The sequence below is a fragment of the Tinamus guttatus genome, unplaced genomic scaffold (assembly GCF_059628265.1).
Source record: "Tinamus guttatus ecotype Peru unplaced genomic scaffold, ASM5962826v1 Tinamus_guttatus_pri_ptg000155l, whole genome shotgun sequence".
Classification (NCBI taxonomy): domain Eukaryota; kingdom Metazoa; phylum Chordata; class Aves; order Tinamiformes; family Tinamidae; genus Tinamus; species Tinamus guttatus.
The window spans coordinates 7046008-7071035 of NW_028288689.1; the positions used below are offsets into that span (position 1 = coordinate 7046008).

A 25028-nucleotide genomic window follows, 5' to 3' on the forward strand; every position below is an offset into this window, starting at 1 on the left:
ACACGGAGCACAAACACACGGCACAGCCTCGCATCTTCCTCTGGAGTTTACTTTGATGTCCCCGTCAAAGGACAACCTTGATCCAAAAATACCCTATAAGCAGCAAATTTGAAAGGAGATGAATTCCTCTCTCTTGGTCTAGTTTCCTGGTTCTGCAAAGGGCTTTCGGCCCCCCCTTCCCACCCCTCGCCCCTGTCCTGTCCTACCGGGTGCGTAAGCACGCCGCGGATTATCGCAGGATAGGAAACCCACCCGAGGAATTTCCTGCTAATTGCATCCTGCCTGGCAAAGGAAATGGGCGAAGCAAGCCTGGCCTGTACAGTAGGAGAGAGCAGACTGTAAGGAGGAGCTGGAGCTGTCAGCTGTGCTGAGGCAGGGCCAGGCCCTTCCCTTGCTGAATGGAGACCACGGCAAGTTCAGGATGAGGCCATGGCCTTTGTTTTCCAGAGCCTCATCTACACAAAGCAGCAGAGCAGCAGGCTACAGGGTGTTGGGACAGTTTGCACAAGTGCCCTTGAAGCAGTTTAGGCTTGTGGGGGCAAATGGCCTCTGCTGGGTTCGGCTTCACTAGGGAAAAATAACATTACTGCACCAGCTTGTCCACGTCAGTGGGAATAAGCTGGTTTGCTTAGCAAAGAGGTACAAGAAAATTTTGAAGTGAACTTTGCTCACTGTCACTGAAGGGGACTGCAGTGTACCCACGGCAGCAGCGTAGTGTCAAGCCTGAAGGATTAATAACTGCTGGCTGAAGGGCACTGACGAAGATGCAGGATGGCTGATAACATCCATTACTTTCACCAATGCACGTGGACCGATAAGCCATATCCCACAAAAACACCTCCTTGGCTCTAATAATAAGAATCCACCCTTTTGCTTTTACCTCTTGAATAAGGTTTTAAAGCAGAATAATTTGCTACATCCATATACAGAGACCCAGACTGTGCTGGCAGCAGAACCACTGTGGCAACACTAAGCCCTAAGCGAGATCAAACTGCCTTGGAGCAGGAGAAGGTGCAAGTAAGGTCCACCATAAGCCTGTAAACCCCTGTGGGGGACCTATTTGCAATTATGGAATTATTATGCATTGGAATGATTACACCGAATCATGTCACCAGGGCACAGGGTGGGTTGGAGTAATTCTGAATGGAAGTGCAGGAACACAGGGAGAGTCTCTGTGTTTACAGGCAGGGGGTCGGGCTGTGGGGCTGGATGGGAGGTACCGCAAGATTTATTTTGAGAACCACTGTGTTTCAAAATTGCTCCTGCTCCACTAACAAAAAGCTTTCTCTTTCCATTCACTACTAGCCTGCTGCCAACGCCATGTAGACTGAGAAGGTCCACCTTTCTTTTTGCCTTCTCATTTCACTCACCAGTAACAGTTCTAATAACAGCACTGTCTGGGGCTCCAAATTCTGCAGTTGTGGTGAACTTGCCTTGTTTTCCAGGGAATAGCTCCATCCTGCACTTCTGAGTGTCATCACGTGGAGTCTGTCTGCGCTCCAAGAGTGGGGCAGGGTAAGGGCAGATTGTCTTGTCTGAGAAGCTTGGAGACCCGCAGCCAAGTGCTCCATAGCCCAGAAACAAGGACTAGAGGAAGATGTTCTTCTTAATCCAGAAGGCGAGGAAAGCTTTCTTTCCATATCTGAAAACATATTAAAAGCAAGATATGAATGGAGCACCATACTGTGGGAATGGCATTGCCACTTTAGCTTGACTGGAAATAGCTGGTAAGAAGTGAAAAGGAGAAAGAAAAAGCACTCCCAGCCACCCCTTCAGCTAAAAAAGACTCCTTTTTGCCACAGTCTTGTGCTGTCCTTCCTCTGGCCGCATGGCCCCACTCTTTTGGGCACACGATGCTGGCCCACATGCCCTATCCCCCGCTGCCTGTGGTACCTTCCAGCTCCTGTTCCACTGCTCGTGCTCTCTGCTGAGCGTCCCTGCTCCCCGCAGCAGCTGCCTGTCGATAGTGCCTCAGCGCCTCGGCCAGGTCCCGCTGCACTCCGAGGCCCTTCTCGTAGCAAATGCCCACGTGGTACCTGCTTTGGGAATCCTAGGCACAGAAAACAGCACAGCGATGAGAACCACAGGATGGGAAGGGAGAAAAGGTCTTTAACACCCTCTTTAAGGCTGCTCCTCCGTCTTTGGTCCCTTAGACTGTATCTTTAGTCATTTAGCTCCTTCTCCGAGCACATTCTCTCAGCAGGTACCTCCAGCTCCATTCCTTACCACCCCCTTTCCAGTGAAATTCACTGATTTCTCTTCAACGTGCGTCATAAGAACGAACAAGCGGCTGTCTCCCGAGAGCATCCACGTTGCACCAGGGGGCAGAGCTAAGGGCAATGGGGCAGCCTGGACTGCGCCCATATCCTGCTCACACCCAGGCTGGCAGCACGCCCTGGGGCTGCCCTTTGCAGCTGGCACGGAGCCCTTTTAAGGAACAGAACATCACGGAGGTGCTTGTTGCCAAGGCTGCAGGATGCCCCCTGGCAGCCCGGCCGTGCATCAGGACTGCAGCAGAGCAGCCCAGCAGCATCCTGCTCTGCACCACCCAAACCTACTTCACAAGAAATGTCAGGCAGCGGAAATGAAGTCAAGCAAACCAGCACTAAAGAGGAAGAATCAGCATTATTTGGACATGAGCAGCGTCTGGGAATGAACTAGCAAATAGTGGATGTCACTGCAAATGGCTCAACAAAGCCAAATCCAAATAATGTTTGTGGGTGGGCTGAGCACTTTGTTTTTGAGACCCACTAGGAGGAAAAGGGTCCCACTGATAGCTGAAAAGCACGATGACAGTTTTGTGAAGATGCTAAAAGGACCATATGGGCCTTAATGGTCACATGGAACTTTTCCTAACATGGGAACAAGGGGATATTAAGACCCTACTCCAAAAATCTGACAAATGGAGAGTTAATTTTCCATACTTGATATGCATTATAACTTAAATTGTATAATTGACAGAAGTGTGATTTAAACAAGGCTTTGCCAAAAAAAAGTAAGTAGCAAGTAACAGCTTTAATAAAGCTGCAAGAAAGGAACATATTGCAAGAGTTGCTGTCTGGGATGTAGCTGGTGGAGGAAAGCGGAGAACTCAGCGAGTGGGTGCTTTGCAAAATGTTGCAATTCTCAGTTTATGACAGCACAGAATTTCTGGAGAGAGGAGATAAACACACTGAAGGATTTGGCACTTCAGACGTGACAAAACATAGGGTTAAACAAACATGAATTATTCCCCTAGCTGCTTCTTACATGATGAACACCTCAAAGACAAGACCGCCGGGAGAGGATATCCCCACACTAGTATGGCATAAGTGGTTGTGACATACTTTGAAATCTAGAGTCAGCCACAGTTCTCCAAGAACACACTTTGATACGTGTTTATACTGTATGGTTGCTCACAAAATGGAGAGAGGACAAAACAGAAAAGAGCAACCAAAGTAAAACACAGTTCTCTGAAGTGCCATTGTGTTTGGAATGATGTTTGCCAGTGGCCTGTCTTAGCCCTAGCAAAGAGCAACAACCTGCAAAAAAACCCTTGACCCAAGGACTTTTTTTTAGGGTTTTGTTTGAGAGTTATAGCTAAATGCTGTGATCTTTGCTTCATCCACAGCCAATAGTCTTTTAACTATGGTGACACATGGCTCTGTTGCCATGGGTAATGGGAAAGGACATATTTGTGGAGCTCCAGGAGAACACGTGGGGTTGTCCTACAGACTCTCTGCACACATCTACCACCAAAGCTGGGGCAAAGGGCTGGTGATACAACTGCTGCCAGCACCAACTAGGGAAAGAGAGAGCTGGGGAAACAGGGCTGCGGTCTAAGAACTGTGAGGGTTGTGACTGAGACTTCTACAGAGCTCTGCTGGGATCAGTATTTATCCTACCAGATTTTCTGTTGTTAAAGGCTTGATCCAACCCAATACGGCTCGTCTAACATTCACAGTTGGAGGTTCTGGGCCCCACAGCCTGTTTCCTCCCCAAGGCGCCATCCTGTCCTTTCAGCCAGTGCAGGAAAGTCCTGACACTCACTCCTACTTCCACGAAGCCCAGGAACCTGCTACCTGTAACGTGCAATGAGCCTCAGCTCAGAACAATCAGAGCTTACAGAGACACTACTTACGCCGTTGCTGGCTGCCAGCAACAAGTACTTCAGACCTCTCTTTTCCTTAGGCTTCGGCCCCCGCAGGTAGAACACTCCAAGATAAGCCTGTGCCTGCAGCAAAACCACACAAGACAAATCAGCCAGGATTTTGCACCTTAAATACTCCAGTTCTTTAGCTTATTCTACATCTACATGCTTGGGCAACTGCTCCTGCTTGGGCAAGCCATTTTCTCTTGCATCTCAGCAAGGGCATGTGCAAGACTAGCCTGCAGAGTCTGCTAGAGGAGGGACTGCACAAGAAAATTAGTCCATGGGAAACGTGAAAACTCCATTTGGTCTCCAAAATCCCATTGTATGTGCTGTAAAACTACTGTACTAACACTGTAAGACTCCAAATACCCTTTCAACCTGCACTGCAGAAGTCAGAAACAGAGAATAGTTCCTAGCTGGAGTGTTTGTAAATGCCTACTGACTGATACCTACAGCAGCTGCAGTTTGTGTGAGTGTCCTACGTGAGATACAGGTCTTGCCAGAATGACTGGCATTCACAACACAAGATAGCAAATACCTAACTGCTTCCCCTGAACAGTGGGAAAAGGAGCACGGGGTGCACAGGTCCGTGTGGATCAATCATCTTGAAAAGCCATAGCTACATCATGAGAATCTGTTCTTACTTCAAGCATCTCGCAGAATTTCCTTCACTAAAGTGACCTGTACTCTTGGAATCGAAAGGAGATATAAGCCAATCTCAACTGCAGGTCAGTTTTCCTAAAATGATGGTCCAATCTAAATATTGATTCTGGAGAGACAGATCATGGTCATGTTTGGCTCTAGTTTCAGAGCTAAGGGATTTCAAAGGTGACACTCAAATGACACCTACCCTAGTATTTCCTACCAGATTCATGCTTGCTGAGCAGAGTGAATGATTAGCCTGACTGGGCTAGTCTTAGAAATTAGGAACAGAAGATACTTTGGAAAGCCATTTCCACTCAAGAGAGCAGGATTTTCTGGTGGAAGGCTCCTGTTCTCTGCTGAACCTTGGTTACTGACTGCAAACATGACAGATCTGAAGCTTCCTGCTGAAGTCATCTGAACAGCTCTTTACCCTGAGAAGACAGAGATGTGTGAATTGTGTTTAGACACATAACATCAAAACGTGTTTGACCTAAATATAGATGTTGATGTCACCTGTGGTAACAGGGCATACACTTTGCTTTCTGGGAATGTTAGATCTGCTCTACTTTGCTCCAGATCCCTATCTGCTGGATAGGGTTGCTTCTGCTCACTGAAAATTGGTTGCAGGCTCTCTGGGCATGAAAGACTGTCCCTGTTCTATTAAACACAGCAGACCTTAGAAACTCCTGGCACTGAACAAGTGACTTAGTGTGACTTTGTAAGAACTGGTGCTTCTGAGCTCTCTCTTCATTTGTGAGGTAAGAAGGAGCCTTATGCGGAGGGCATTAGTTATAACTGCATCGCTTCCTTAAGCAGAAAAGCCAAGAAGGAAATGCCTTTAACACCATGATGGGACTGGGAGCTGGCACTTACTAGTATGCAAGGAATCCTGGAAGCATTTTGGGAATGGGCAAAAAGAGGCCTAGAGTAAACCAGAAAACCAATACTGTTGACATTGTAGGTATCTAGGTGCTTACTGCACCTAAGTGGCAGGTGGGGCTGTATCCCATACACTGGCAGAGGTATCCATACATAGGAAGAATTTTGCTTTCAGTCCCATAGATGCTGCTTTCTGAGATGTCTTGTGGTTCAGATCCTAAAGGAGGGGTTCTCCGTTGGCTCTCTCCTACCAAAATGTTCAGCTTTTATGTGGATACTAACCTCCGTAATCCCGGCCATCGCTGCCTGCTCCAGAAAAGTCACGGCTTTCTGAACACTGTCCCATTCATTTTCAGGTCTGTGGCACAGGAGGCATCTAGCATAGCGGTACTGTGCCATGGCGTGGCAGTTGCTGGCTGCGAGGTAGTAATAAAAAGCTGCCTGGAAACACAGAAACACACGTGTGATTCAGGCACTACGATCCCTCCTCTCCCGAGAGACCAATTCAGGCTGAGACTAGCTCCAAGTTGCACCTCCCTGCAGTCCTGCCATGTTTCCCTGCTGAAATACAGGAGATTGCTCAGGTGGGAGAGCTGGCTGTCACCATACGAGAGTCTTTTAACCAGCCCTGCCACCACAAGTCACAAGCTCCATTTTGGAGGTGGGCCAACAATACCAAAGCTCTCCCTGTTTCCCTGCTTTACTCAAAACCAGGGGCTCTTGCAGACCTTCTGGATGAGCAGCCCTGCCTGGAACAACTACAGGAAGATGCTGACTACAGCCAGCGTGCGCTAGGTGGCAGGCTGTAGTCAGGGTACTGGCGCTTCGGCTGTGCGGCCGTTTAAACACCGTAACGGGTTCTCCTTGGTGCCCTCCAGCTGCTTGTGGCACAACATGCGTACGTGGGCCGGGGTCTCATAAATGTATGTGACATCTGTAGGGAATTCAGGAGCATAGCTCCAAGGGGATCTGCGGCAGGGAAGCCAGCATGGCAAACCTGCTGTTTGCCTTAAAATGTCAATTTTTCTGCAGTCAAGGCTTCCATGCAGTGGATCATCGTGCACCATACATCTCCATGCAGGAGATGTACAACTCTACAAACAGAGATACCTTTTCCAGGTCTTTTTCTGTGCCTCTGCCATGCTCGTAACACAGACCCACATTGAACTGGGCTTTGCTGTAGCCTCGATCTGCGGCCAGTTTGAAGCAGGTATAGGCTGCCTTGTAGTGGCCGGCTCTCATGCTTTCAATCCCTGGGAAGAAGGCAAGGTAGAAAAAGAGAAAATGGACAAAAAGAATCAGCAAAAAGACACAGCAACTCTCCTCCAGCTACTAGGCCTTCCTTGTCCCATGCCAAGTAGTTCAATTTGCTTTCACTGGGCCCCACTTCAGACTAAAAAGTATCCCCAGGCCCAACAGCAAGTCAATGCTTTAGGGATTTTTCTAGTCCCATTGCATAGAAGAAAGAAGGACTTGCTCAATATATGATTCACATATGTTGAGTGACCCCTTCTCTAGTGCTGCAACTAGGGATTTACTAGAAAATAAAATCCCTGGCCTCTAGGTTGCTGAATCTTACTTCAACTTTCCTTAGAGCTGTGACTCTTTTTCAGCCTGCCAGGAAGACTGAGACCTCAGACACTGAAAAAGGAGCTGCAAAGACAGGACAGCTCATGTTACAAAAAAACAGATATTACTTAATTTCCAACTACAGATGTCAGAACAACAGTGCAGGCTTCAACCAACCCTGGATTTAAATGCACTGATATAAATCAGGTGGCAGAATGGGACAAAGGGCAATAAATCTCTCAAAGCACAGTTGAAATTGCTGAAAGGAGGCTTCAGCTTTGGGTATATGCCATCTGCAACAATTTGGAGGTCCTCCAAAAGGAGAAAAATATGGTTTAAGGACAAAACAGAACTGAGACCACATTACCAAGGATGTTGAATGCAATGGAAATATCAATTCGGAAAATCTGCTGCAATTGGAAAGCAGCTTCCTCTAAATGTCCTTGTCGTGCTAGGTCACTCTGAGGAGTCAAAGAAAAAGAAAGTTATTAGACATCAAAAAGGCGCAAATGCTACAGGAGATCCTTTCTAGGGAGCCGTGTGACATATTTGTACCGTCTGGCTGCAATCAAGAGCATGAGTTAAATTGGTGTCATGGGTCACAAAAGGTTGCCCTGTCCCCTATGGACATCTGCTCAGGGAAGCTCTTGGGACACTGCTCCCCTCCACTCTGGCCAGGAAGGTGGTTTTGCCTCTCAGACATAACCAGAGCTCCCCTCCTCGAGGGGAACGTCAGCCCTTTCTCCCTCCTCTGTCCTGCTCAATGGCACAAACAGCATTTCTCTCTGCCAAACACGCACTGACATATTTCTATATCTTTACATGATTCAAACTGAGCCTGAGCTGTCAGCTTACTCAACACTGCACACTCCTAATCCACTGTCTCTGCTGTGCAGGATTTCCTTTTCTTCCTTAGTAATGAACAGTATTTTTTCCTTTGCCACAGCTCTGGGAGGGAGGAGGATTAGCCGAGCCTACAGCTTTAGTTTCCAAGCTTGCATACAAATTTAGTGCCATCGAGTGGCAACAGTGCATACTGCACCCACCCGGAGATGCCTCTCGACTCGAGAAGTCATATTACAAAAAAGCCCCTTGTCCATCCAACACCTTTTCTGCCCAGGCAGCTCTCAGAGCTGCTCCCAAGAGGATAAAACACGGATTGACTCAAGGCCTCTCCTGAGTGCCCCTGCGACCAGACCCACTAGCTAAGTCTGGCTAAGAGGTGGCTCTTTCTAGGATGGGGAGCTGGGTCTACACCCCAGTGACATGTCACAGGTAACACCTAAGTGCCAGTGGATCACGGGTCACCTCCATGTCAAAGAGAGGACCTGGAATTCTAACCTCGTTCTGCTCAGCGTCTTTGAGTAGCTGCTCAGCTGACTTACTTGTAAAACAGGAAATTATCTGCACCTAAGACTGAATCGCAAGCAATTAACAGGCTTAATCACAACCAAATCTGACTGATGCTCTTAGGACTCTCAACCAGACGTATCCTCCTCCAGCCCAAAGTATTTCTCTTCCTTTCTCTGGCAAGACCCAGTCCCAATCTGCAGCCTTGGGAGGACTGACACCATCCTCTGCAGTCATGAACTGTCTGATGCAAACTCAAATAGCAAGAGCATATAGTGACCCACCGAACGATGGCACCGAGATGCCAACACGCAGGAACAGACGGGTGCTACTGGGCTGTTGGGGTTATTTTTGCTTGTTTTTTTTTTTTTTTCCCTCAGGTTTCCTCCCATACCTCTTTACTGGCATCCTGCTACACAGATGTCTGAAAGGATGGTGAGGCCGCATCTGGAGTACTGTGTCCAGTTCTGGGCTCCACAGTACAAGAGGGATGTGGAGCTGCTGGAGAGAGTCCAGCGCAGGGCTACAAGGATGATCAGGGGCCTGGAACATCTGCCCTATGAGGAGAGGCTGAGGGAGCTGGGCCTGTTCAGCCTGGAGAAGAGAAGGCTGAGAGGGGATCTAATCAGTGTATATAAATACCTCAAGGGAGGGAGTGCAGAGGACGGTCATGGTCTCTTTTCAGTGGTGGCCACTGATAGGACTAGAGGAAATGGCCGGAAACTGAAACATCAAAAATTCCATAGGAACTTAAGGAAAAATTTCTTAACAGTGAGGGTGACAGAGCACTGGAACAGGCTGCCCAGAGAGGTTGTGGAGTCTCCTTCTCTGGAGATCTTCAAAACCCGCTTGGATGCAGTCCTGCGCCACGTGCTTTAGGTGTCCCTGCGTATGCAGGGGGGTTGGACTAGATGATCTCTAGAGGTCCCTTCCAACCCTAAGCATTCTATGATTCTATGATTCTAGGATGGGGATGCCACTCCGGAGTCCCTGGAATTTTGTCCTGGCTAAAGCAGAGGGAAGGATATTGTCTCTCATTCCCCGGGCCTTTCTCTGTGCAGGGCAGAAAAGAGCCTTCCCAGGAGCAAGCTGTTTGAGCTGTGCTTGACTTGAGATGCCTTCCTGCACTCCAGGGACCTTGGGAGCAGAGCAGGGGAAGGCAAACAGGGAACAAACCTGCGTCCCGTGTGGGGCCGGTTCTGGGCTGCAGCACTCAGGAATTGGGAGCTCTCCTGCATTAAAAAGAAAGAATAAAAAGGCAGGGGGTTCAGCAACACTGTATCTTCATCCCCTCCTCCTCCTCCCATCCTGTCTACTCCACAGCTCTTTTCCAGAGGACTGAAAAAATGCCCGGAGATTTTAAGAATAGACTCTGACCTCTGCATCATGAGCAACATGGCACCACGTGAATACATCCCATCAGAGCCTGTAACCTGCATCGGGCTAATATCCCTCTTACAGAAAGGCCCCAAGTCCTGATTTAATGACACCAAAACTAGAGAACCCTTCACTTCCTTCGGGAGTTTGTTCCCGTTATCTCGCAATCACCTCTAAAAATCCGTGCTTCATTTCACATTAAAATACATCTGGTTTCTGCTCCCAGGCACTTGCTCTTGCCAGGCTTTTTCTTTCTTTCCTAAAAAAGCTCATTCTCCGTTTGAAAGTCCTGATATAACTCATCAATCCCTCTTGATTCTTTTTTGTGATTCTAAACAGACTGAATCGTCCATGTCTTTCAACTCCTTTCTCCTTGAGTTGATTAATTTATGACTTTTTTTTGCTGCTATTTCTGAATTTTCAACATTGTGAGGACATTGCATCAGTCTCACCATGTCACAGGGAGGATCAAGCTGCCTCCTTAGTATTTACAGCTGCCTTGTGTATATGTATCAGAACTGGATTCCTGGCGAAGGCATCATGCCAAGCTCCCATGCTTTGGGGTTTGCCTATCCGAACGCCTAAATCCTTTCCTGGATTACTTATTTTCTGTGCAATTTCTTAGCAGGATACAGTCCACCCAGTGCCTCCCTTGAAAGCTTTGTGGCTGCTGAACAGGGAACTAATCTGAGTGAAAAAAGGAAATTCAGGCCTTTTGGGAGTCCAGGTCCTCAATTCCCTGCTCCGTACGGCTCCGCAAACGCTTGTGCTGGCAGAGGGACACGAGTGAGCGTGCGCTGGCTCCTCGGGGCTGCACCCTCTCACGGGGCACACAGCTGTGACCAACGTTCCCCGTGCGGCCTCGTCACTCCTAGATGAACAAGTTGCCCTCTGGCTACATGATCTGGATGAGCCCCACTCACCGGGCGAGCAAGATCGCCCCGGCAAACACCGTTTCCATTTACTGTCCTGCCCAAAGCAATGCCATCTCCAAACTCCTATTAGTTCTGCTTTACATTTATTTTCAGAGCATACAGAAAATTACCTGATCTTTGTCACTGTAAGCCTTTGTTGCTTGTTCAGGTATTTCTCTTACGATGCAATTTATTTTTAACATACATAAAACAGCAAATTAAGAAAGAAAAAGTCTGTGTTAAAAATTCTGCCAAGTGTTTGTTAAGAAGCATTTCTAACTTTCATGCCCTCAAGGCTCTTTATATTTGGCACAGGCATCTACTCCTAAGTCAGAGATTTGTCTTTTACTGTCATTGGGAAAAAAACATGCTGTGATTTGGGGTAGTTACTACCCCACGAAAAACCAGCAGAAGCCAATTCTGGACTCTGTCAGCTCTCGGACCTGTCCCTCGTCCCTCTCCCACAGTAAATCCCTGCTCCCTCAACTCCCCGTAATCTCCCTAGATTACAGTTACTAATCCTAGAGAGCAGGGGAACTACTGCAAGGTGACACAGGGATCAAATGAGTCTGACACTTGGTCCCTTCCCTATTTCCGGACCAGACTGAAGAATTCTCCCAGAAGACAAATCTGAAACTGGACTTGGGGCTAGGCAAACCCCAAAGCAGAACTTTTCCAAGACTTCTCTTGCTTCCCGGCAGCTGCCTGAAAACCAGGCACACAACCTAAGCACATTGGTTATGTTGCTTCAACCGTAACCAGAAAAATAAAAGCACCCCCAGGCAGCAAAGAATCCCATTCTCTTTCAGCAGAAAGAGAACACTGGTTTATATTAACCTTCAGGATAACATTACTTAAAGAAACTCATCCCACTAGTTTGTTTTGCATTTCCCAGTGTAAGGTCACTGGGAGACTGGGCAGAGCTTCACAGCATCTGTGCTCTGCACAAATTCAGTGCCACGCTGCTCACACAGAACTATGATACATTATTTTTAAGATATCATACAGTTATGTGTTCAAAGCACACACAAAAAGGAAATACTACAGTTAAAACTTTCTGTAATTCTACCTCTTTAAATATGCATTATAACACAACATGACTGCACGTGCTTTCTTCCATGTTATCTTGCAGCTTTCTGTGCACTGGATGCACAACGCTTAAATATTCAGCAGCTAGTAAATATTTTGTATTCCCTCACTGCTCATCCTGTACTTATCAAATGTTATTGCAACCTACCTCCAAATGCAGAATTACTAAGCTTCTCACAGACTGTCTATGTTGCTGATCCCAGAACAACCAAACGCCTCACAAGAATGAACTCACAACTGGAGCTGGCCAAAATCCAGGATTTGGGGCTCATGGAAAAATCTAGTGTTTCCAGTTGGTTTCTTTGTGCTTCAAAATGAGAACACTTGTGAGATGTCTATAAACTCAGAACTGAAATGAGGAATTTTACAGTTCTGACAGGGGTAAAATACAGTTTCCCGGGGCAGTGTTCAGTCGCTTTAACACTGAGACTGGCTGTAATCAACCACCTGTTCACAGTGTGCATTTTCTGGGAAAAAAAAAAGGAAAAAAAGGAAAAAAAAGGAGAAAAAGGAGGGGGGAAAAAAAAAGAGCTCTGAATGAGACACGAATCCCATAAAAAAAAGATCATGCAACTGAAGACTCATTAATGGCAATACCTAGAATGCTATACCTAGAAGCAACTTCCAAAGGTATTTCCTGAAGTTTTCTTTCTGAACACAGTAAAAACATTAGATCCTGTCTCACTTTATGTTAAAGCTGGGATGGCTCATCTGCAAAGCCAGGATGCCTGGAACCCTCACGAAGACCTTTGTGGCTGGAGATAATGGAGGAGCTGACACCAACTGCAGGTTGTGACTCTGCACGGAGACCAATAACTCTGCAAATCCACTGAACAACTGGAAGAAGGAACGAGGATGTGATAAACCCCCAGGAGGTCCTTTGCTACTGTTGGCTACGGCAAACTGGAGAAGTGCAGGTGCATTTGGCTCTGGTTTCCGTTCCCTTATGGCAAGACTTTTCCATCAGATTCCCCTACGTGACCTGCCCGGCATCCTGTCCCTCCCTCGTTTCTGCTCAGCTGGCCTCACATTCCTTCGCAGCTGAATTCCTACTGGAAAGGGTAAACTTGCTGCATCTCTTTACATGGACTTTTCCCAGCAAGTTTCCACAAAATGGATACAGAGCATAATGTGACAATGTAACGTGAGGACTGACGTAGTGAATGGAGGCAAATCAGCGAGTTATCTCTGACAACTGACAGCAGTGGATGCTTGGGCAGAAAGCGTAAGGCAGAGGCACCATCAAGCGATGCTTTGCCACACAGAACCTTCTAGCAATCAGCTCTGCAACCTCCTGAGCAGGAGAGTTTGGTCGGACCTACTCAGTTTAATTTGGATGTGTGATTTTACCCAATTCTTTTCTGGAACCCATTTATAGTATGGACCTGTAGCAATGAGTTCCACAATTTACCTGTGCAGTGGGAAAGCAAGTACGGCCTGTTGTCCTTTTCAGACTTAAACTTGACCTTTTTTTATGTCACCTACCTGCACGTGTATGAAGAAAAATTCCCTATTCACTTCCTCCCAATATTTTTAGTTTTGTAGACCACTGGCACACCCTCTTTCAGTCACTTCTTTTTAAGCTGAAGAGTCAGTCTCTTCATATACCATTGCATCCTTGTCCTTTTCTATAACATTTTCATTACTGCTTTCAAGACAAGATGTTTTAGCTTCATTGAGAATCCAACATGCAGCTGCATCACTGGCACAGATCTATAGGCAGACCTACCTGTTTTGTTCTTAATCCTTTCCTTTATAATAAGTACATTTTGTTTGTCTACCCGCTGCTGAGCAGTGACTTAACATTTTCAAGAACATTCACAGTGACTTTAAATGTCCCTGCCTTAATGTCATCATTAATTTGACACTCCTCACGCTGTATGTCTATTTACAGCTGTTCTCCCCTGTGCACATGACTTCAACCTACCTTGGAGTTGCCCTGTTGCTAGTTCTTGCACAATCTTTTGCAGTTTGGCTGTCCTGAATAATTTTGTGTCACTTGCTTCTTTTGTCACCTCATTTGTCACCTCCTTTTTCCAAATCGCTGCTGACTGCCCTGAACAGAAAGGGTGTCAACAAAGTATTAGGAGAATTCACTGGTAATACCTCTCAATTGTGAAAACTATTTCTTATACTTTAATGAGTTTCTATCCAAAGAGAGATCCCTCCTTTGTCCCTCCCATCAGTCTCATCTCCTTGGATGACTTTGAGGCAGGTCCTTCGTGAAAGACTTTCAGAATGCTAAAAAATGGACAACCTTGTTCCATGTGCCTGTTGATTCCTTAAAAAAAAATAAGAGATTTACAAAATACAACCCTGTTCTCCATTAAGTCTCATGTAACGGAGCAATCAGGTTGGAGAAATGGCTCCCTTCTAGACATGTGACTCGGTGGCCCTAGAGCCCACACAGAGCACGTGGCCCTAGTGACTTGTCACTGTTCAGTTTATCAGTTTGCCTCTAAGCGTCTCACATTGACTCTCGGTAAGGAACTGTCTGTCAGACACAGGCACGGATCCACTTGTGGGTGTTCAGCTGTGCTGAGGACAGCACCGTCTCCATTCACTCTCCACCACTTCTCCCAGAGCTCCCTGTCCAGTAATCTGCCAGCAAGGCAGCGTATTTGAGCACTTCTTAATCTGCTTCAGGCAAAAGCAGATGGGTTAAACAGTCTAATTGGCAGCCTAGGTAAATTAACCTGGCTGCTTTCCTAGAGCTAATTAGGAAACATGGAAACAAAATGCTCCATTTGCCTACGTATGGGAATGGTAACCTCTGGCAGAAGATGGCTTTGATGAGCAGCCACGGGCAGTAGTTTAAATCAGCACAAAATGAAGTCAAAAAATTGGCAGAAAACAAAGAATTGGGAACCTGTCTGACCTTTCCCAGAACACCCTACATGGTCTGTGTATCGGCGGTGAGCGGGATGTAGTGAGCAACCCTGTTGTAGGCCTTACCTGAGCCTTCCTGATACAGCTTTAATTTACTACATTAGGACATGCTTCCCTGGAATTCCTTCCATTCTTTTGAAGTGTATATTTCTATTCCTATAAGGCTTATTAAAATAAGTATGCCTTTGATGCCTCCTCCCACGCTCTTTTCTACAGCATAAGCGCTCATAAATATGTCTTCATCCTCTAGGACGACACAAACTCCCTCAGTTTCATCCTCCAGGTTGCTGTTGCTTTCTTCTCCTGAACCCTCTTCACTGCAAACAATGTCACATCATGGCTGGAAAAGGCCTTCACGATCATCAAGGCTTCTTGGAGTGTCTCATCTGCACTTTTCCTGGACACTTCCAGGGATGGTGACTCCACCACTTCCCTAGTCAGCCTGTCCCAATGCTCGACTGCTCTTTTTCTGTAGAAATTTGTCCTCATATCCCCCCTGAACCTCCCCTGGTGCAACGAGGCCATTTCTCTTGTCCTATCCACAGTTATTCTGGAGAAGAGCCCGATCCGCCTCGCTACAACCCCCTTTCAGGTGGTTGTACAGGGCGGTAAGGTGTCCCCCGGGCCTCCTCTTCTGTAGACCGAACAACCCCGCTCCCGTGGCCGCTCCTTGAGGGGTCTGTGCTGCAGCCCCCTCGCCAGCTTCGCTGCCCTCCTTTGGGACAGCAGGAGCACGTTGTACCCTGGCAGCTACGTCAGGCAAAACCGCGTGACCCTTGAGAAACACCCGCCGCGTGTGATGCCTCCGGACTCTGCCTCGCGGCCCCTTGCCAGCCCTTCTGCCCTGCACGTACCTGCGTCCGCGCGGGGCCGGCTCCCCGCTCGCCCCGACGCGGGGATCCCTGGCGCGGTGTCCGGAGGGGCTCCCTGCGGGCAGCGGGCCCAGCGCTGCCTCTCGCCGGGGCCTTCGCCGGCCGCTGCAAGGCAGAGCACAGCGCGGGGGTGTCCGCCGGGCCCCGCGGGCCGCGACAGGCGGACAGCGGGCAGGGCGCGGGGACTGACCTGCGCGGCGGGCGGGCAGCGGGCCCCGCAGCAGCCGCGGCGCCCCGCGCTCCCTGCAGGCCTCGGGCAGCGGGCGCAGCCAGCAGAGCTGCCGCGCGAGCTGCAGCAGCAGCGCGGCCAGGGCGCCCTGCGGGAGCGGACAGCGTGAGCGCGGCCGGCCGCCCCCGCAACGCCCGCGCCCCCCGCGCCCCGGTGCTCACCCAGGTCACGGCGTCCGCCACGGAGTAGCGGGGCACGAGCCGGGGCAGGGCCCGCTCCGCCCTGGGGCCCTCGCGCTGCCGCCCGCTGGGGCTGGGGATACCGGTAATGAGCGACAGCCGCCGCCGCGGCCGCCCCTCACAGGCGCCCGGCGGCAGCCCCCGCAACCCAGCCCAGCCGGGCCGCACTCACCGCTCGGGGCCGGGGGGCTGCGGGCAGGAGGCGAGGCCGCCACCGCCCGCCCGCGCCCAGCCGCGGCCCAGCAGCAGGCGCCACATGCCGCCGGGGACCATAGGGCACAGGCGGAGCAGGCCGCGGGCCCGGTAAGGGACCTCGGGCCCGCAGAGCACGTCAGGCGCAGCGGGCTAGAGCGGCGCGCACCATAGAGAGGGGCTAGACGGGCCGGCTCCGCCCCCTCGGCGGCGCGCGGGAAAAGCGCGGGAGGCCGCTCGGCGCGAGCCATAGAGCGGCGGGCGCTGGCTAGAGGGGCCGCGCCGCGCCGCCTGTCAGGGGGTCGCGGGTGGTGGGGCCGCCCGGGAAGGGCTGTGCGGGAGAGGGAAGAGTCCAGGGGCGCCTCGTCGGGCTCCTGCAGGGTTGGGGCGGCAGGGAGGCATGGCCGTGGCCTCAGTGCTGCCTGGTCTCTCATCTGGTGCTCCGGGTGTGCGTGTGCGTGCGTGTGCGTGTGTGTGCGTGTGTGTGTGTAGGGTCCCTTGGAAGCCCAGGAGGTCCCTCGGGGGCGGGGGGCAGGGGGTCTCTTGTCTGGGAGCATCTTGTCTGGTCTCTCTCTGGGAGGTCTTTCCTTACAGGAATAACAGGTAAGTTTGGGTGTGATCAGAAGCAGTCGGTTGGCATTCCAGTAATCAATAATCCAATTAAAGACGCTCCAAAATGGGAAATGAGTGTAAGTGTGTGTACATGCTTGTGAATGGAAAGCTTCTGTGTAAACTTGCCTTCGCCTAGGTCACCAGCCAGCTTGCACTGTAAGATGGACAGTGTTCTTACAGGATCGCTTTGGCTGTATTTGCATCATTGTTTCGGCTGTGTTGCAACAGGAGGTGGCAGAGTTCCCAGGTGAGCGCAGTGGGAGCTCGGAGGAGGTTTGTGCTCTCCAGAGCTTCCTTCTGCACCAGGAGGGTTCCTGCCCTCTGCTTGTCCCTGCTGGACTGTGCGCACAGTTGTGCCCTGTGGGTAGGGATTCTCCGTCATTCTGACTGTCTCTTTTCCCACAAAACGGCCTTCCTTGGCCTGGCAGTGCTCGTTACAGATGCTTAGCCCTTCGTCAGCGTTATTCCTGTTTCCTTCTTGGCTGGCTGCAAGTTGGAGCTTTCCAGAAGATATGAAACTGCTCATCCTTCTAGGCTTGAAAGTTTGCTCCAACCACCGAGTATCTTTTGGTTTTCAATAGTTTTTTTTTTGTTTGTTTGTTTGTTTTAGTGTTGAATACAACACAAACCATTTATCCTTTTCAACCTCAGATTTGCCTTAATACCTTAATTACAAGTCAGAGGAGTGAGTGGTTGGGGCACCAAGGCTGAAGGAATAAATGTCAGAGAGGGGTGTGAGTTGTGTGGGCCACAAAGAGTCGCTTCAGGTCCTCTTGCTCTTGCTCCTATTCCCTGCTAGCTGGATGGGAGGTTGTTTCCTTCACCCAGGGGTGCTGAGGGACCTGGCTCATGTTATGCAGCTCCTCTTTTGGTCTTTGAAGGATCATGGCCAGTAAGGGAAGGTTTCTGATTGCGAAAGGGCAAATACCACACGCCCATTCAAACCAAGATAGAAGAAGGATTGGGGAGTTCCCCAAGCTGGTTCAGTTAACCTCGGATTCCGGGGAGATGATGGCACACATCCTCCTGGATGCTTTTCTAAGCCCATGAAGGTCACTGGGAATAGCCGGGGTGCGTTTGGCAGGGGCAGATCATGCCTAGCCAACCTGATGGCCTTCTGTGGTGAGAGTGGCTAGTGAGCCAGGGAACAGCAATGGCTGTTGTCTCCCTTGGCTTTAGTCAGGCCACTGATGTGGCCTGTAGAGAATTTTCTTCTTGGCAGCAGAGGCTGTTGGTCAGGACACAGGGAAAAAGAGAGTATTGGTGGAGGCTGCCTCGTTTGCCTGTGTCCTACAGCCTGTTCTACCTCGTCAGACCTTTACCACTTCCCTTCAAGGCTGTGCTGTCTGTTATACACTCTTCTTCTGCTGGAAAGTGTCTGTCCAGTCTGTGGTGATGGGAAAAGCGTAAAAGCTGGAAGGGTCCTTTATTATTCTCTACCAATAGTCCAGATATTCTCCACATTTTCCAACACAATGCAAAGAACAAAGTGCTTTAAGTGTTTGGAAAGGTGACAGTTTGACATTATTAATTACTTGGGGTAAGTAGAACGAATAGTTGACAAGGAAGAGCTGTATAAAGCTCTCATGATACCGGGTGAAGGGGTGATAAAATTGCAGATGGATTTTATTGTAGTATATATGCAGTGTAATGTAAATGAGGGAAAACAAACCCGACTCTACATACCAGGCAGTCACCTACTGCCCTGGAGGTTTTAAATTACCTACTACTGCTCCAGAGGTTCTGGCATCGGTGCGGGTTGTTTTGTGAAAATATCAGCTCATGGCAGTCAGAAAGGCAAGTCGGTCTGTAAAAATTGCTAGGAAAGGATTAAAGGGCAAAACGTAAAGCATAATTATCCCATTGGATAAATCCATGGCATGCCCATCTGCTCAGTGCTGCCAGGAGCTCTGGTCCTTAAATCTCAGAGGGATTCTGTAGGGCTAGGAAAGGTACAGCAGGAACAACAAGGTGGCATAGGATACAGAGTGGCTATGTAGAAGAAAAGATTAAACAGGCGATGGGTGGAATCGAGACATCAGAGGTTGTTTTCTAGAGGGTTATACAAGTTCTCCTCAGATCTTTCAAGACTCAGAATTGAAAGCACTCGTCTACTCAGTGGCTGAAACACTCATTACTGCCAATCCCCCTTTAAAGTCTAGGCAAAAATCGGCTTATCTGCAGGTTCTTTATTATTTCTTCGAGGTACATTTGCCACTGGAACTTTACTCCCTAGGTGCCAGAGCTGTTTCTTTCTCTTGTGTACTAATAGTCTTCCGGTAATTTAGCTATTTCATTTGCTTTTTTTTTTTTTTTTCTTTCTCTTTCTAGATCTTGAACAAAGTAACTTATGGAACATACAAGGTTTGATACACATCAAATTTTCTCTAGCCAGAAATTTATGGCTTAAAAAAAATAATGTGACTTTGACCAAGTTTTCTCGAAACATCATAATTATAGAAGACCTGAGTTCACATCGTGGACATAGAAAATGTTTGTTTTATTTTATTAGATTTCTTATAACATGTTCAAACAAAAACAAATGTGCATGTACACACTCTGTCAATACTGCCATCTACGATTTATTAAAGTCTATAAATTTATTCCAGTAGGTCACGTTCTTGTTAAACAGCCGCAGAATGCAGGATCAGTGCTGAAGCTGGGAAGGCAAAACTTCAACGTTAACAATCTCATCTTCCTGTTAAGTAAGTTTGTAAAGCACATTGAGAAAGCTCTAATCAATTGTAGACCTGAAACCTGGACTGTGTTTCTCTTAGGACTGTTGTATCCTTCTGTTATATTAAAATACCTGCTGTAGAGCCCCTCAGTCATGGTCTCTAATGCAGAGCTGAAACTGGGGCTGTGTTTTAGGGCTGTGTCCTGGTGCTTTGTGATTAACTCGGAGGCCCAGGGAGAATCTCCCGGTGTTGACAGTCCCTGACAGCAGATGTCACAGGAATCCAGAAGGAGCTCAGAGCCTTCCGGTGACTGCTATGAGAAGAGACATCCTGACAAAAAACCTGATTGATGAGCAATGCCACGAGTGGAAGGAGCGCTGGGTGGTGATTGCCTGTAATTGAACGGTCCATGGAAGCTATTTCTGGGCTTCCTTTGAATGGTGACATATACTTTAAAAATTCTTTTTTTTTTCCCTGTAGGAGACATACAGATTTTAACCCTTCTACTCAGCAGCCGCCCGCTAATGCGGCGTATTAACAGGCTTTGAAATACAACAGACCCTTTTTGCTTCCTGCCTCGCAGGGAGCTGTATCATAATAATTAAATAAGCATCGACAACCAAAGATGGTCAATTGTGTAATTACCTTTGGAAACGTTTCTGTGTCAGCTTTCGCCTCCCCCCTATAGTTCCTCTCTTCTCAGCTCGGCTGTGTGATCTGACAGCAGGGAAATGTTGATTATGGAGGTTCTCCCCGACTCGCGGATGTGCTCTGGGGACGCGGGCTTGTCGCGGGCACAGCGGTGATGCTCGTGGCGGTGTAGGGGATGGGAGACGCTGTAGCCCCCTCGCCCAGCACAGCATCTGCCCTCACTGGCCAATTAAATTGGCTGCTTTCTCATTAAAATCCTTGTGCGGGGCTCTAGGATGTCACAGATCTTTAAAATCTCCATTATGAATTCCACTTTCTTCTGGGTATTTTTAGCTTGCACTTGAAGAAATGATTATTGTCTCTTGCACTTAAATGTATCAATTTCATCTGCATGGACATCTCCTCTGGGCCATATTGAAAGACCTGAGCTGACTTTAACTGCTGAATCCTTAGGGAGGATTTCAACAGAGCTCCAAGTGTAGGACATTGGAGCTGTGCAAGAAGGGAAAGGGAGAAAACCCAAGCCCTCCCCCCTTGCCTTTGGGGAATCAGGAGCACATCCCTTGCAGATTTACTTAGTTGTGCCAATTTAATGTGATTTTTTTTTCTCTTTCTGAGGGCCAGGAACCACTCAAGGAAGGCTGACAGGTTTTATCAACTGAATGGAAACTGAAGTGATAAGGTGAGAGTTATTGACCTGATAACTAACAAACAGAAAACTTCAGCGTCCCTCAAGCTAAATATTGCACTCAGCAGGTAAAGAAGAAGATGGCAACAGCTGTGGTCTTGACACTGAGTGAGAGTATGTTTTAGTGTGGAAGAGCAGGAGGTGAACTGTGAAAACAAACACATTCAGTTTGCTACAGACTGTTTCCCTCTATTACTTTTAATGAGAGCTAAAATCCAAAATGCACAACGGGACAATAATATTATGGATAGAAGAAAGTGTTCATACAGCTCCTAATTTCAAGGCACCAGGTTGCAATTAAAATGATTGCATAGTATTAATAGTTAACCATTATCCAGTGTGGGACCAATCGGTACTCGCTGCTGCACAAACTGAAGCAAATGGAGTGCTGTCCTTGAAGAAACTAAGCTAATAACCTGAACCTACAATGCTCAAGTGAGTTTGAAAAATGAGAGAAGAGTAAAAGGTGAGAGGAGTTGTGATAAAATGCATCACTGCCCAGCCTGGTAAATACATGGTTGGGTTGTCATAGTCAGTTAAATGCTGGTAAATACTGCCCAAGTCTTCTTTCTTTCTTTCTTGAGTTGTGGAGTGGGGAGGCTGAATGAAAAAGGGCAGGCATCTGTCGAATAATGATTTAGAAATAACAGGAACAAAAACAACTACAACAGCAGCAGCAGAGTCTTTTGTCCTTTTTTCCCGTATCTTTTTTTTTTCTTTTTTTTTTCTTTTTTTTTCTGAAGAACACCCGTGGGGTTATGCCTGCAACCCAACTGGCCTGATTCTCACCTGCCCCTGGAAATTCTCGTGTGACAGAATATGAAGGATTCAGTGACTGAACCTCCCATTCCCATTTCCCTTGGCCTGCTCAGTAAAACTGGGGCAGACAAAGGCAGGCAAGTCAGCATTTCCTATTCATCTCCTGCATGCTAACATTTTTTTTTTTTTCATACGGAAGCAGCTTTGTACTTACCATGCTTGTCATCCTTCCATCTATCTCCTCTTTTTTCTGCTATGGGTTTTGTCTGAGGTGAGGGTACCAGAGCTATAGTTGGTAGTCAAGCAGTGGATGCACCATAAATTCATACAGTGGCATAGTCATATTTTTCTCTGTACTGATGATCTTCTTCCATTGAGAAAGCTCATCATTTACTCTTATCTTCCGTTTCCTCTATTTAACTGGTTATTTATCTCTGTGAGGTCTTTACCTCTGCTCCACGGCTATTTAATTTATTTAAGAGCCTTTCATGAGGGATCTCTTTTTAAATGTGTGCAGTGTCTGGGAGCTTGGGCTGTGTTAGAAATGCATGGAAAATTTCTCACCTGGGTCTCCCTTCCTCACATATTTTTGACTCCTTCCAAGAATTGCAGTGAATTTAGGAGGTTTAGATTTCTTTGGCAAAAGTAGTATTTACTTTTTAATGTGCCACACTTGCTCATATACTCATTAATTCAAATCTTCACTGGAGCTTCCACTAATGCAACCAGGGTAGACATTAGACTTAGTCTGTGGTTCTGTGAACTACCCCTGGATTTATTTTTTAAAACTGACTTCATGTTAGTTACCTTCCAGTCCTCTGATAACTGTAGTGCTTTTCAGCAAAAGGTTTCATACTGTAGGTATTAGCTCAGATAATTCGTATTTATCACTCTGTAAACATCTTAGATGAATACCATCCACTGCCAGCCATGTGTTATTATTCATTCTGTCTGCTTCTTAATCTACACTTAACAACATTTTATATTAAGACAATCCTTCTGTGAGTTACCATAAAATAAGATGCTGGTGTCAGAGCTTCTCTAAGGTTCTCTGGGTGAATAGAGATGCAAACCCTCTGTCTATTTGGATTTTTTTTGATTTTTTTAAATGGTTTTATCTTTTCTGAGTGTTTCTTTTTACACCTGTGTAGCCCACTGGCTCTTGCAAGCTTCTTGCTCTTGATGTGTTCAAGAAGGTTTTATACATTTTTTTTATTTCTTTAGCAAACTGCTTCTAAACTCCTTCTTCAGTCTACATTATTGTGCTTTTGCATTTAGTCTGGCAGAATTTATGTTCTTTTTAGTTTTTCTTTTTCAGACACAACTTCAGCTTTTTGCAGGATACCTTTTAACTTCCAACAGCCTCCCTGATCCTGCTGTTTTATGATGCCAGCTTTTTGTTTTTCTCTCAAGTCTTTTTTTTTTTTTTGACAGGTTATATGCATTTGCTTTGAGCCTCCCAGATAGAATCTTAAAATAGTCTACCTGCCATCCGAAAATATTTTACCTTCCTGGCTGCCACTCTATTTTTTGAGTAAGGTTCCTCATTTTGGAATTCACTCTGTCTGAAATCAAGCACAACCACTTCAGTCGCCAACATCTCTGTGCTTCGGAGTATGCAGCTGTGAATCAGAGGTAAGGATTAAGGGTTTGGGCCTAGCCCAAGCCCTGGAAAGGCTGGAGATACCAACCATTAACATCTTGTCATCACTGGAGAGCAGATAATACAGAGGTAGCTTGCCAGGGCTGGAGGTGGTGGGGATTCCTGCCTTGGAACATCAGCTTCTCTCTTCAGCCCTTAATAAAAGAAAAATGACAGCTGCCATTTGGCAAAAAAAAGAAAAAAAATAAAAAAAACCCAAACCCAACTTGGGCTGTTCTGCCATGGTACTCAGTTTGAAACTAGTTGTCCTTCAGCATCTTTGGGGTGGGGAGGAGCCTGTGCTTGAGGGAAATGGAGCGAGGTGGTGGAGAGCCCTCCTGACAGCATCCCTTCCTCGACGCAGAAACCCTCTGACACACCAAGAAGTCCTGAAGATTGTGCATGAATGCAGGTAGTTCTCAGCTATGCTAGTGCTAGAGAAACCAGAGTGCTTCAAGATTTCTGTTTGCATCTAACAAAATCTTGGATAAAACGTAACTACAGCAGGACTAAGCATGCAGATGACTGAGGCTGGTTTGCTGGTGGCTTCTTCCTTGGACTCTTGGTTGATTCCTAGGAGCCCAAAGCTGCTCTGAAACTGGCCAGGAGGAGCAGTCATTGCCAAGTAGGTGCCGCACTTCAGCGTGCGACTGCAGCAACAGATCACTTGTGGCTCCTTATTACAGAAAAGTGCTTACTTTGAGGTTAAAAAGCCACTAGTCAGCTCCTGCAAAATACATTTAAAGCCAGAGTAAACCAAACAACACCGGTTGCTGACTAGCATTTACTGCTTAGCAACAGTGAGAGTGATATGGATACAGATAAACTCACTGTTTTCTTAGCAAGCTGGGTAGGAACAGAAGTAATTAGCTGCTAGCTGATGAAAAGCTATGCTTAATTATTAGTATAATTATAGATATAATAGACCAGGAATTATTCAGTAAATGTAAGAGAGCCGATACATTACAAAGAAGATAATCAGAATGGAAAAGGACAGCAATGTGAGTTTGGGAGGAGATGTAAAGAATTAAGTTATAAACCTTCTAGCTGCAGTTTTATGGGTTTCCACTCTTTGACACTCTCCTTGCACTACAGCGCAACCATTTATTTGAGGAGTCTAGTGGGAAACTGAGCTACAGCTGGTTCTAATCAATATTGGTAATTGCTTATAACATTTTGGTAAGGCATTGCTTCATTCCCTTGGCACCTTGAGTAAGCAATCATTGCCAAGAAGCAGTCCTGTCAGTCAGCTGTCCTGGCTGGCTGTATCTTCAATGGTTTTCCATGCCCGCTGGGAATATGGCTGGAGATAACAAACTAAAATGTAGCAGCAGAGGCATTAGGGATATGTTGTTAATATTGGATGGATAATTGCTGGAATGGGTTCTCTGGGGAGGGTATTAAGTACATCTCTGCCTATGTCAGGGCTGACAGAAGTATTGCTGCTCGTGCTTTTGGGCCAGGGAAGGGACCAGATGCTAATGGCAGCTGGTGACTGGTGTCTTAAAAATCTGGAAATGGAGAGCACCAAGATGTGTGCACTTCTATAACTGTCATTGTGGAGTGGGAGGCTGCCACCAGGAGCTCTAATCTCAGTCCTGGGGGACTGAAGATGCTGGTGCCAAGTGGTTTCAGACCCTCTGCCCTTTGCACTGATGAGCGAGGAAAATATATATATTTTT

The 25028-nt window shown here is 47.4% G+C and overlaps 1 protein-coding gene across 1 annotated transcript; it reads right to left on the bottom strand.

The window, feature by feature from the left end:
- Window positions 1-1210: 1210 nt before the first annotated feature.
- On the bottom strand, window positions 1211-16382 carry DELE1 (DAP3 binding cell death enhancer 1). The gene is made up of 10 exons (XM_088522716.1): window positions 16340-16382; window positions 15964-16101; window positions 15699-15821; window positions 7593-7706; window positions 6767-6909; window positions 5939-6097; window positions 4121-4213; window positions 1894-2050; window positions 1390-1642; window positions 1211-1356 (listed from the first exon to the last, which is right to left on the bottom strand). The coding sequence occupies exons 1-10, from the start codon at window positions 16380-16382 to the stop codon at window positions 1302-1304; spliced, it is 1278 nt and encodes a 425-aa protein (XP_088378842.1). The 3' UTR covers window positions 1211-1301.
- Between the last annotated feature and the right edge of the window lie 8646 nt (window positions 16383-25028).